This window comes from Chrysochloris asiatica, unplaced genomic scaffold, assembly GCF_000296735.1.
Source record: "Chrysochloris asiatica unplaced genomic scaffold, ChrAsi1.0 scaffold00022, whole genome shotgun sequence".
Lineage (NCBI taxonomy): Eukaryota > Metazoa > Chordata > Mammalia > Afrosoricida > Chrysochloridae > Chrysochloris > Chrysochloris asiatica.
This window is the reverse complement of record NW_006408540.1, coordinates 16,843,748-16,856,593: the sequence shown is the minus strand read 5'-3', so window position 1 is coordinate 16,856,593 and position 12,846 is coordinate 16,843,748. Positions and strand designations below refer to the sequence as shown.

Below are 12,846 nucleotides of genomic sequence, written 5' to 3'. Positions count from 1 at the left end.
GTTACTTATACTATGAAGACCAGTTCCATCACAGATGATGGGCGGATTGCGTTCCTTCTCACAGAGCTCACATCCAGTATCTGCTCTGCCTACCGAGTGCCGGTCAAGCTGGCATTGTCAGTGGAGGTGACTGCTCAGCAGTAAATGGGGGACAGGTTCTCCACTAACTCTCCTTGGCTACTCAGTTTCAGCTAGCTCTGAAGCATTAAAGCTGTGTAAGGCCCCACGTTAACTGTCTTGGCTTCTCAGTAATCTGGAGCCAGTTGGGTCCATACAGAGATCCTGTTAGATTTCAGGAAGGAGTATTAGAGCGAAAAAGAGTTTTAGTCTGTTGGTAAAACAGATGGAACTAGGTTACCATTCTGATGAGAAGTTAGGGAAAACAATTTGTGCAGTTTGTCCCAGCAGTGGAAGGAGGAATGGTGTGCATACAAATCCCCTCGTCCCCTGGGATGCTGCTGCATGCCTCAACCTGTGGAGTTGCTGGTTATTAGAAAGGAAGCGGCTCTCTGAGGAGCTAAGCAATCCTGCAGAAAGGGAGAGAACAGTAAGGTGGTAGATGCCCCACTGTCATCACCTAGCAACACAGATCGATGTCTGAGGAAGTGCTTAGGCTCCAGAGAGAGAGGTCAGGAGCAAGAATTTGGAGGAAATCAAGCCACGCGCCCTCAAGAAACATTCATAGATAAATCAGAACAAATGGAATAGCTCAGAAGTCCAAAAGAAATGATGTGAACCAATTGCAACATAAAGACCCCAGAGGAATGCACTCTGGTTTTATTCCTGAGTTGTTATCAGCAGTAAGAAATTGGGGGACAGACTCTTTTCCAATTGCCATGGAGTCAATTTCAGCTCGTGCTGTCAGTAGAACTGTGCTCCGTAGGGTTTTCAGTGCCTGATTTTTCAGGATCTTTCAAGGAGCCTCTGAGTGGACCCGAATTATCACCTTTAGGTTAGCAGCTGAGCATGTTAACCATGTGCACCACCCAGGAACTCCTTTCCCACAGAAGGTCCTCATCATCCTTTCCCCTATGTGCAAGCAGGTGACTGACTGAAACTCCTCCTTCTTTTTTGTCCTTCAGCCCTAGCTGCCCAGGCCTATGCCCTTAAAGAGGAGAATGACAGTCTCCGCTGGCAGCTGGATGCCTACAGGAATGAAGTAGAGCTGCTGAAACAAGAGAAAGAACAGCTTTTCCGAACAGAAGAAAACCTCACCAAGGACCAGCAGCTACAGTTTCTGCAGCAAACCATGCAAGGCATGCAGCAGGTACTCGGGCGCAGGTTGTTTCAAAGAAAGGGACTAAGAGATTAGGAAGAAAGGCTTGGCTGCTCATTTCCAAAAAATCAGTCAGTGAAAACCCTGTGGGTCACAGTGGTCTGATCTGCAACTGAAATAGGGGATGGTTCAGGACTGGGCAACATTTCTTTGTCCATTGTGATGTGGCATGAATTAGGAGCCAACCTGATGGCCGGTAACTATACGAATAGCATTTTAAGGTGTTTGGGCATCTGGTATAAATATACCAAAACCAAACCAAACAAACCTACTGCCATAAAGTCTTTTCCAACCTCTCTAGGGTTTCTGAGACTATAAATTCTTACAGGAACAGAAAGATTAATCTTTCTCATGGAGAGCGGCTGGTAGATTTGAACTGCTGATCTGTGGTTAACAATTCCGTATTTATCAACATCACACATGGGTTTTGTTGTTTGTTTCTTTCCTTTGGTTGCCTGTCTGAGTCCACATATCTAATCAATATAGTTTGGAAAGGGGTTATTTGTATTTAAACAAGGGGACTATAGGTAGAATGAAGGGAAATTGAAATATATAGTGAATAGGTTTTTTGTTTGTTTGTTTTGGGAGGCAGTTTCTTTACCTATTTTGACTGCTCTCAAAACTCACATTGTCTCCAAAATGTCTTAATGATTAGAGGTAATTGGCATTAGCCAAAAAGGGAAAAGCAATTAAAAAGGAGGAAAATAAACAGGAATCGTGAATTAGGATATGAACAAGTTAATGCCCAAGCCAGAGACATGATGTATTAAACATCGTCTGTAATTTTAGAGCAATTTTTCAGTCTTGGCTTTGAGACTTCACTAGTTGATGTTCACAGCATGTGTTAGACAAATCAGTGCAAATTCAGAGGTCAGAACCAGCCAGGAACATGTCATCACAGCCACAGCGCAGGCCCCTGCACTTGGATATCCCCAAAACAGATGCTGGGTGAGGCTGCTCAGACCATCCATATGCCTCAACATTGGGTGTCTGTCGGCACTCTTGTTAGAAAGAGACCCTCTGATGCCACACCTGGTCCACAAACTACAGTGTCATAGTTCCTGAAACATGCACTCTTTTCCTCCAGAAAAAAAATGTAGAAAACAAGGACTGACTCATCACGATCCCGTGTGTGGTCCCATTGAACTGTGTTCCACAGGGCTTTCAATGGCTCCTCTTGGGGAAGTAGGTGACCAGGACTTGCTTCTGAGGTACCTCTGGGTGGACAGGGACCTCCAACCTTCCAGTTAGCAATTGAATGCTTTAACTGTTTACACTATGGGGCAGCTGGTGTTAAGAGTACATTAAACCTGTAAGTACTGTGGAAGATTCCAATCTGAAAGAAGTCAGAATAAGGAAGGGTGAGTTAGTTGTGGAGAAGCACACCAGAGGGAGAGGAAGCCCTGCAGGTGAACCATAGAGGAGCCGTGTGCAGAAGGGCCTCCAGAGTTACATCCCTATTAAAGGAAGTATTTGTTCTTAGAGCTTCACATACAGTTTCCAAATCTCCTTTTCAGTAGGATATGTAATACAATCTTTTAAGCTATGTGTGTCTTAAGAGCCAGTCATATATTTACATTTACATCACATTAAATCAATTACCACAATTGCTAACTTGAGTCCCACTGTGGAAGATTCTTCTGATTTTTTTTTTTTTTTTAATGTGGCGCTGTGGGTTAAAGCACTGGACTGCAAGGTTGGTTTGAACCACGAGGTCAGAGGTTCAAACTCACCAGCCACTCCTTGGAAACCCTATACTGGGATGCTGTGAGTCACAAATGACTTGACAACGCTTAACAACTCTCAATGCGCCCACTATTCATTTCACAAATTAAAAAAATCACAGTTTAATGTGAAGGTCAGTTCAGCAGGGGTGGGGGGGTGAGCTTCTGTATGTAATCATGTTTCATTAGCCATTGATTCGGGCTTGGGGAATTAGTTCTGTTACAAACACAAGAAAATAAAAAGCTTTAATGGACTGAGGACAAGGGAATGATGTATATAGAACTGCCTTCAAGTTTGGCCAAGAAGTTTCTACCCCTTTTTCTTTGAGTTCCTTGCCACCATACCATTTCTGTATGTATTCATGAATCAAACACTGGCTAACTAGGAGTTGTTTAGATGTTCCTGAGTTTACCTTTACATTGCATGAGCCACCATGTAAGATGATAGGTTTTATGTAAAAGGGAATTTGAGTATGTGCCCATGGTAACGAGGGAGCCTCAGCCTGATGGTGAGCCTCCAGTGAAGGTAACCTGTGTGTCTGCCACAGGGCTGAGAGGTTGTTCAGGTTGTGAGTTTGAGGACTTCTCCTTGTGTGTTTACAAAATATGCACATAAAAAAGTCTAAACTCGTCTTCATTTTCAGATCATCACACTGAATTTTGTTTGTTTAGATCTATTCAAGTAAAACACACAGACAGTAAAGTATGCACTCTTCTTACCTGTCCAGTACGATGAATGTTGGCAAATGTATACGATTATGTGTGTAGCTACCTCTAATGTCATCAGTCTATAGAACAGTCCAGACACCCACACTAGCCCTTCATGCCCCTGTTGAGTCAGTCCTACCCCCAGAAACCCCAGAAAACACTGATCTATTTCCCATCTGTTGTGTTGTTCTTCTTTCCTGAATGTCATGCCAATGGGATCAGACAACATGCCGCCTTTTGCATATGGCTTCTTTCATGCTGAATCTGAGATTCAGCCGTGTTGCATGGATGGGCGGCCCATTCCTTTTACAATAACATAGTGTGTTCACATGGCCATCAATTCATGGACATTTGGGTGGTTTCCAGTTTGAGATGACTATAAATAAACCTGCTATACACATTCACTTAAAGGTTTTTGTTTGGACATTTTCTCCTTTTCTTATCTCCTTGGAGTAGAATTGTTGGGTCTCATGGTAAGTGTGTTTAACTGTCTCAGAAACAAACTGCCTGGTCTTCCAAGTGTCTGTACCATTTTGTGTTCTCTCAACACAGAGTGACGATTCAAGGTGCTCTGTGTCTTCCTCGGTCGGTAGAGTCAGGTTGTTTAATTTTGCCTTTTTTATTCACTCAGATAAATATATAGTGGTATCACATCACAACTTTAACCAGACTGGTATTTAAACAGATAAATTCTCAGTTGTGGGAATGCGTGACTATGCCATTATTTAAAATAACCAATTTTAAAATCATGATTTTTTTTCCCCCTCCAAAAACCTTATGTAAATCATATTCTGACAGGACTGAAAAATTTTCGGATAACTGAACTTAAATGATCATGCTGACCATAAAACTGTGTATAACTAATGAGTATGCCAGAAGGCCCTCCTTGAATATTTTAAGCCAATGCTTTTTAATAATGCTAGCAAGTCTAGTTTGATGGCCAGCTGTCCCAGGCTAGGAAATCACTGGTCCTTGTAGAACAGACTCTCAGATACTAATGACCTGACATTTTAAAGGACTAGAGCTAGTCAGCTCTCTTAACAACCGTCAGCAGGGAAGAGCAGAAATCACTGGGAACAAACAAGACCAAAAGATCAACAAATTCTCTGACGTCTAAATGTGAATGTTGAAGGGCTGTTGTTGTTGTTGTTGAGTGCTGTCAAGTCAATTCTGACTCATGGTGACCCTGTATAGGGTTTCCAAGGGACATCTGGTGAGCCTGAACCACCAACATTGCAGTTCACACTGACCTTGCAATCCAGCGTATTAACCCCCAGCGCCACACCAGGGCTCCTGAGGAGCCGTTAGACAAGGTTAATGGGAGCAAACCACAGCAGAACTAGTGAGACTGTTGAAAGAATGTGACAAATGTAATCAATGTCACCAGTTCAACAATATGTAGAGAAATTTTTAATGGAAACCTGATGCTGTGTACACTTTCACCTAAAATACATTATTACAAAAATAAAAAAGCTGTAAACACATACAAAAAAAAAAAAGAATTGTGATCGGTATGGTACCATTTTAGAAATTAAGAAATAAGTGTTTTTCTCCTTATACTCAAAGAAGAACATATGTGTGATTTTTATGTATAAGTATTGCGAAAGCTCATTAATTTAAACTAATTTTATAGAATATAAAAAATGACACTATTACTACTTTCCTAAATTGTAAGAGTGGCTCTGAAGATGAAAGCTTACTCATATAAACCAGGTTGTGCCTCTTTAAAAAAGACCTCAGAAACCAAGTGAAACAGATATAGATGATAATCCTGAGACCCCCTAGGAGCATCAAACAAAAGGATGAAGAATTAAATCAAACAGCAATTGGAAGAAGAAACTGAAGGAAAACAGCAACTGAGGAGAGGTATGGAGTACAGGTGCTCTGCCTGTGGTTCGGCACAGCATGGGCACCTTGAGACAAAGCAGGCAGTATGCCCACAGATTCTACAACCCACACTCCCTTCCCCTCCCCACACCCTTCCACCAGACATTTGGCAGCATACACTTGTTCCCTCCACCACTCTGCTCCCCAGGTAGCCAGAATCAAGGCTGCAGAAGACTCCCCTCCCCCCATCTCTGCTGCCTCAGCCACTAAAGGGCCACCTCTTTCTTCCCCACCCTTCCCCACAGCCCCACTCCCTTCATGACTGGGGACCAGAGGTGTAAAGTCCCTCCATCCCCCTCCACCCCAGCAAACTGCTGCACAAGCTCCTATGGCACCCTTGTGGGGGCAGTGGGCTTGTACACCCTCACCTCAACCACCTGACAAATGGCAGAGTGCACGCCCAGAGCCCATAACCTGGGGACAGGTGAGAGTGTTCCCTGTGCCCAGGCCCAGTATCCAGCCTCTCTACCATCATCTCAGTGAGGATAGGATGTGCTACATGCACCTCTCCCTAACAACAAGCTGGGGTCCCAGTGCTTTCACCCAGCGCTCACCTGGATACAATGTCACGCACCCCACACCCAGACTATTCCAGCAGGCCAAAGACTCACACCACCTACTGACAAATGTACACATGCAGAGGGCCTGTTTCATCCATTTGGGAAGCATTGCTCACAACAGGTATGGGGGTGTCCTGCCCTAATTTCAGAGGGTGCACTAATTGCCGGCACCAACCTTGAAGGACACCATGGCACACTGCCAACCACTACCCAGCCCACCAGAAGACACGCAGTGAATGTTTCCATGTCGCCAAATTAGTGACTCCCAAAGCATGTTTGCCCTATCTGCCTGGATATATCTAAACACAGAAAAACAAAAAGACAAGATGAAGCAAGCAAATGTCCAAGCAATAAATAAAATAACTCCTTAATGCCTCACAGATAATATCAAACTATATAAAGGAGCAGGACAAGATGGCCAAAGCAAGTGACCAAAACAAAAGAAACAGAAAACCTTCCTGAGGAAGAAATCACAATAGAGCTCCCTACTGGGTAAGAAATTAATTTTGCATGTGGGATCCTCAAAGAGATCAAAGAACACATAGAGGAAAACACAGACAAAACTCTAAAATAATGTATGAAAACAATTCAGTAATAAAATGATACAACAGCCCATTAGAAACCATATAAAAATAGTGGCTAGAAATCCAAAAGGTTAACAAAAAATATCAGAAATGAATAACTCAGTGGAAGGACACAGAGGTACAATTGAATACAGCATCACAGCAGGACTCCAGCAGATGTCAAAACCTGTGACATGAGGGCAAATCTCTTAGTACTAATTTGTATGAAGAACAGTCAGAAAAAGATAGAAGAAAAATGAAGATACTGTAAGAATTATGTGGGAACCTATCAAGAGATATGATCTATGTGTGACTGGAATTCCAGAACAGAAGACAAAAAAAAAAAAAGAAATGAGGAGGTGTTGGGGTGAAGCATCTAAAAAATTACTAAAAATTTAGTGGCATAAAATTCTCCTAATATCATGAAAGATGGTCAGACTTTATGTTTAAAATTTCAAAGAACACCATACAGGATAAATCTCCAAAGGAAATCACCAAGACATATCACAAACAAACTATGCCAAAAACAAAGACAAAGAGAATTTTGAGAGCAGTTTGAATAAAACGAAAGTGTACCAAAATACCAAGCTCTGATTTCTCTGCAGATAAGATACAGGCAAACAGACAATGGAATGATATATTTAAAATCCTGAAAGAAGAGCGATACTCAGCAAAACTGTCTCTTAAATACAATAGCAAAGGTAGGACATTCCCAGATACACAAAAGTTAAGGAAATTTGCAAAACTTATACCAAACTTACAAGAAATATTAAAGAGGCAACAATATCAATATCACCCAGTTAACAACTCAGGAAAAAAAAAAAAAAAAAATCTTAGAAGTAAGTTAAAGCCACAAAATTGAACACAGGGAACCAAAGATGTCAGTTTGTAAACAATAACAACTTCAAAACCAAAGGCAAATTAAATGGTGTAGTCATACAAATTCCAGATGGAGAAGAAGTCAAGTCAATCTAAAGAAATAACACTTTTTAAGCTTACGGAGATAAAGATAAATCTCAGAATAAGCACAAGAAAGTTAATAAATCTCACCAAAACAAAAGAAGAAAATCATAAAGACTCAGTAAAAACAAATCAACAATGAAGAAAATGAAAAACGAAGCCAGTGAACCAAAAGAACTCAGCACAGAATGTTCAGCAAAGAAAAAAGCTGCCACCACAAAAAAGAAGTGTAACAAAATGACAGTAACGTCGTACCAATGAATAATCACACTAAGTATAAATGGTTTAAATGCACCAGTCAAGAGACATGGATTAAAAATAAAAAGGATTTGAATAAAAATGAACCATCAATTTTGTTGCCTGCCAATAAGAGATATACCATAGAAACAAAGACATAAATAGGTTAAAAAATTTTAAATGGGGAAAAACTTATTATCAAGCAAGCAGTAAACTATCAAAAGAGCAGAAGTAACAATGTTAATCACTGCAAAATAGACTTTAAGTAAAAACCTATCACAAGAGACAAAGATAGGCATTGGATAATGCTTTAAGGATTAATTCACCAAGAAGATGTAACCATAAATACATAAATATGTATGCATCCAAGGACAGAACTTCTAAATGCTTAAACTCTAACAGCATTGAAAGGAAAATAGACATTACCAAAATAATAGTAGAGACTTTCACAGACTACTTTCAATGAAGGATGGAACAACTAGAAAGAAACTTAATAAAGATTCAAATGATCTAAATAACACAATCAACCAACTTGACGTCATAGGTACACACAGAACACTCACCCAAAAGCAGCAGAGCCCACATTCTTCCCCAAGACTCATGGAATGTTCTCCAGAACAGACCATGTTGTAGGTCACAAAGCAAGACTCAATAAATTTAAAACATCAAAACACCATCTCTGATCACAATGCTACAAGACTGGAAATTAACAGCAAGAAGGACCAAGGGGAGAGAAAATCAAATACATGGAAACTGAATAGCCACTTGCCTTAAGATGCTGGGTAGTAAAAGACATAAAAATTAAAACTAAAAAGTCTCTAGAATTGAAGGAGAATGCAAGCACAACATACCAAAACCTTTGGGACACAACAAAAACAGTGTTCAGAAGAATATTTTAACAATGAATGCTCACATTAAAAAAATTGGGGGGGGGTCGTCTAATTAAAAAGGAAATCACAATTAGAGCAGAAAAAAATGAAAACCAAAACACAATAGAATCCGCAAAATTGGTGGTGGTGATGATACTGTGCCGTGGAGTTGGTTCTGACTCATAGCAACCCTGCATTGGGTTTCCGAGGCTGTACATCTTTACGGAAGTAGAAAGCTTCATCATTCTCCCACGAAACAACTGGTAGTTTTGAGCTGCGAAGTTAGTTATTTGAGAAGATCAATAAAATCTACAAATGGTCATATTGACAAAGGGAAAGAATGAGAAGAAGACCAGAATAAGAAATGAGATGGATGCAATTGTAACAGAGTCAAGGGAGATGAAAAAGATCGTAACAGAAGGTTATGAAAACTTGTCCTTTGATGAAGATGAGAACCTAAAAGAAATGGTCAACCCACTGTATACCTGAACTAACACAAACTGAGATAGAAAACTTGTATGTGCACATAGCTAAAGAAGAAATAGAAGATACCATTCAAAACAAAACAAAATTTGTCCCATCAAATAAAAGGACAATTTCACTAGATAATTCATTTAAAGATAAATTGACACCAATTCTATTCAAACTATTCCAGAGCATAGAAAAGAAAGAAATGTGGCACTGTGGGTTAATGCACTGGACTGCAAGGTCTCTTTGAATTGCAAGGTCAGTGGTTCAAGCTCACCAGCCACTCCTCGGAAACCCTATACGGGATTGCTATGGATCGGAACTGAATCAACAGCACTTAACAACAACAACAAATCATTATACAAAGCCAGCGTAACCTTGGTAGCAAAGCCAGGCAAAGACACCACTGAAAAGACAATCATAGACATATACTGATACCAATACCTCTATTCTAGACAGTAGAAATCAACAACATATTAAAAAAAAATAAACCATTACATCACAACCAACTGGGCTTCTTACCAGGAATACAAGCATGGTTCAACAGCATAAAATTAATCACCGTAATCCAACTGAGAAACCAAAGGACAGGAGCTATGTAATTATCTCAATCAATGGAGAAAGGGCATTGGATAAAAACTCTCAGCAAATAGGAATAGAAGGGGAATTCCTCATCATACTTAAGGAAGGACATCGGCCTTGGTGAAGTAGAGGGCCAGAGAAAAGAAATGGTTTGGCACGGTGGCAGAAGCAATGGATTCAAGCGTAACAATTGTGAAAATGACACAGTGTTGCATTCTGTTGTACATAGGGTGGCTATCAGTCAGAACCAACTCGAAGGCGCCTAAAAACAACAATGTATGCATAATATGTGTGTGTGTTATATACTGTCAAGTCAGTTCTGAACCGTAATGACATTTGGGTCTGTATATGGTTTCTGGGGAGCAGCTGGTGAGCTTGAACCACCACACTTGAATTTCAAACGGCTTTGCAGTCTGGAGCATTAACCCACAGCGCCACATCAGGACTCCATGTATAATATATATGCATATATATGTGTGTGTGTGTGTGTGTGCGTGTGGGTGGGTGTGTGTGTCTGTATAACCAATAGCCAAGTTATTCTCGATGGAAAAATCTAAGCCTTGAGGACAGAAACTAGACAAGGTTGCCCTGTATTATCACTCTTATTCAGTGTTGTAAAAGGAGCTCTGGTGGCGTAGTGGTTACGAATCAGGCTGCGAACCACAAGATCAGCAGTTTGAAACTATCAGCTGTTCCATGGAAGGAAGATGAGGCTTTCTGCTCCCAATAAAGATTTACAGCCTCAGAAACCCTGTACAGGGTCACTTTGAGTCAGAACCAACTCCATGGCACATAACAACAACAACTGCAACTGTAAGTTCTAGCTAGCCCAGTAAGTCGACAAGAACTAGAAGTGGCATGGTGAGTGTGGTGGAGGAGGGGACTGTTATGGTGGGGATGGTGAGTGTGGTGGTGGTGAACTGGGCTGTGGTGAAGGTGGTGTTTTGGTGATTATACAGTACAACAGAAAGATAGTCAAAAACACCCTAACAAGGAAAATTTAGTGAATTCTTAACAAATTTCTTAACAACTTATCACTTACGAGTTGTCAAAACCCAGGAGGACTACTGCTCTGAGTAGACAATAAAGGCAGCACTAAGAGGAGTCCTGGTGTGCTGCTGTAGGATAAGCACTGGACCGCAAAGTCGTTTTGGGGCCACAAGGTCGGTGGTTCAAACTCACTGGCTGCTCCTCAGAAACTCTGTACAAGAAAGTGCTAATAAATCACTTGCAGACAATGAACACAGACAAATGTAACAGGACATGCTCTCTCTCCTTTTAAAAGAATTTTCACTTTTATATTTGTGCTTTCTTTATAAAATACTACTAGATTGGGTTTCTGTGCCCCTTATCCTTTTTTTCATTATTTTCTGTTTTAACTTCATCTTTTTGCTTTTCAACTGACATTTCATGTGATAGTCATATTTATTTTGTTTTCAAAAGTTTATTTTGTTCTTTCGCTGTCTTTCTGTGCAATCGTATTCATATTTATGGTTGCAGTATCTTCTGAAATCACTCTGAGAATACTAATTAGAATTTGTTCGTTCTTTTTTTGTCCCTTGAATTATTTCTGTTTATTCCAGGATTGGTTGCTTGGTTTCTGTGTCTCAGTCTGTGTCTTTTGTGCTGCAGGTTTCCTCCTATATGTGATGATGTTTGGCAGTCAGCTTACATTTAGGAGTGGAGGACTTGGTTCTAGGAAGCGGCTGTGGGTTTCCTCACTGCTGTGTCCAGGTCTCAGCTACTGGCCATGTCTGGCTCCTGCTGAGCCTCCCTGACCCAGCGCTCCATGGATGAGGGCATACTAGGCATTCCCTTCCTATTCTCTTTGCCCTCCTGGATTTATTCATTAACAGATATTTTAATTGAGCCCCTGGAGGAAAGAAAGTAAAACAATTGTTCCATGCCTGGCATCTTGAATGAAAACCTCTTTCAGAAGCTTTTAACTTTAACCCAGCCCTTGAGTACTTACTTGGGTAGCATGGGACCAGGGGAGGACAGGGTAGGAAAGAGAAGAGTACTACATATTACTTTAGAAACAAATAGGAAAGGAATGAATAGCAAGCAAATGTTAGGAATGCCTAAGAGGAAGGAAGATAGGAACTCAAAGTAGCATATTTTGGAGTAAAGACTGCTAAGGATGACAGATATGATGACGAGGGAAATGAACAGATTAGAAGGGTTTTAAAAGAGAGAGAAGTATTAGAAAAAGGCGGCATGTAGAGGCTGGAGTAGATAACAAGATAGTTTTTGTTGTTGTTGCTATGTGCCATGGAGTCGGTAACGACTCATAGCGACCCTGCACAGGGTTTCCGAGGCTGTTAATCTTTACGGGAGCAGAACCCCTCATCTTTCTCCCGCGGAGCAGCTGGTAGTTTTGAACTGCTGACCTTGTGGTTCGTAGCCCGATTCGTAACCACTACACTACCAGAGCTCCTTGATAACAAGATAGAGTAATGGTTAATTTGCTCTCCACTTTATTTATGTTCTCTTGTCCTAGAAGAGAGGAGGCAGGGAAATGAAATCCAATTGATGGTGTGGAGGGGATTTTAAAAAGCCGGAAAGTAGAAGCTGTTTCAGATAGAAGGAGAAATTGTTCCGATATCATGGGAGAGGTAGTGGGGAAAACAAACAGCTCTTCCTCTAAAACAGTACAAGCATAGAAATTCCATGATATACTGTGTGTGTGATGCCTCCATGTATGTGTGAACATTTTCCAATAAAACTCCACCTTCTATTTAAAATTTCAGTATTTTCATAGTGACAATTATATTTTAAGAGCTTTCGTAAGCTGCTTAGATATATGAACTGGATGTACAGTACGAGAAACTGGAATTTGATTAGTTTGGAGTTCATTTGTGGTATATTAGAAGGCTCTTCCTTCTGTGGAGAACTGATGAACCTCACAGATGTCCAGTTGGAAGGAAGAAATGGTCCATACAAGGTATCTGGTTGTTGACTCATTCAGCAAGATGCTTTTAGCAACATGATTGTAATACTTAAGCAGAGAAA

General features: G+C 40.7%; 1 protein-coding gene across 1 annotated transcript in view; it reads left to right on the top strand.

Annotated features, from left to right (window-relative positions):
• The window catches only part of ENOX1 (ecto-NOX disulfide-thiol exchanger 1), a 304,449-nt gene that overhangs the window by 179,633 nt on the left and 111,970 nt on the right, over positions 1–12,846 (top strand). The window contains exon 9 of the mRNA XM_006837613.1: positions 1,083–1,267. Within this exon, the coding sequence (XP_006837676.1) occupies positions 1,083–1,267 (185 nt within the window). The remainder of the gene's footprint in view (positions 1–1,082; positions 1,268–12,846) is intronic.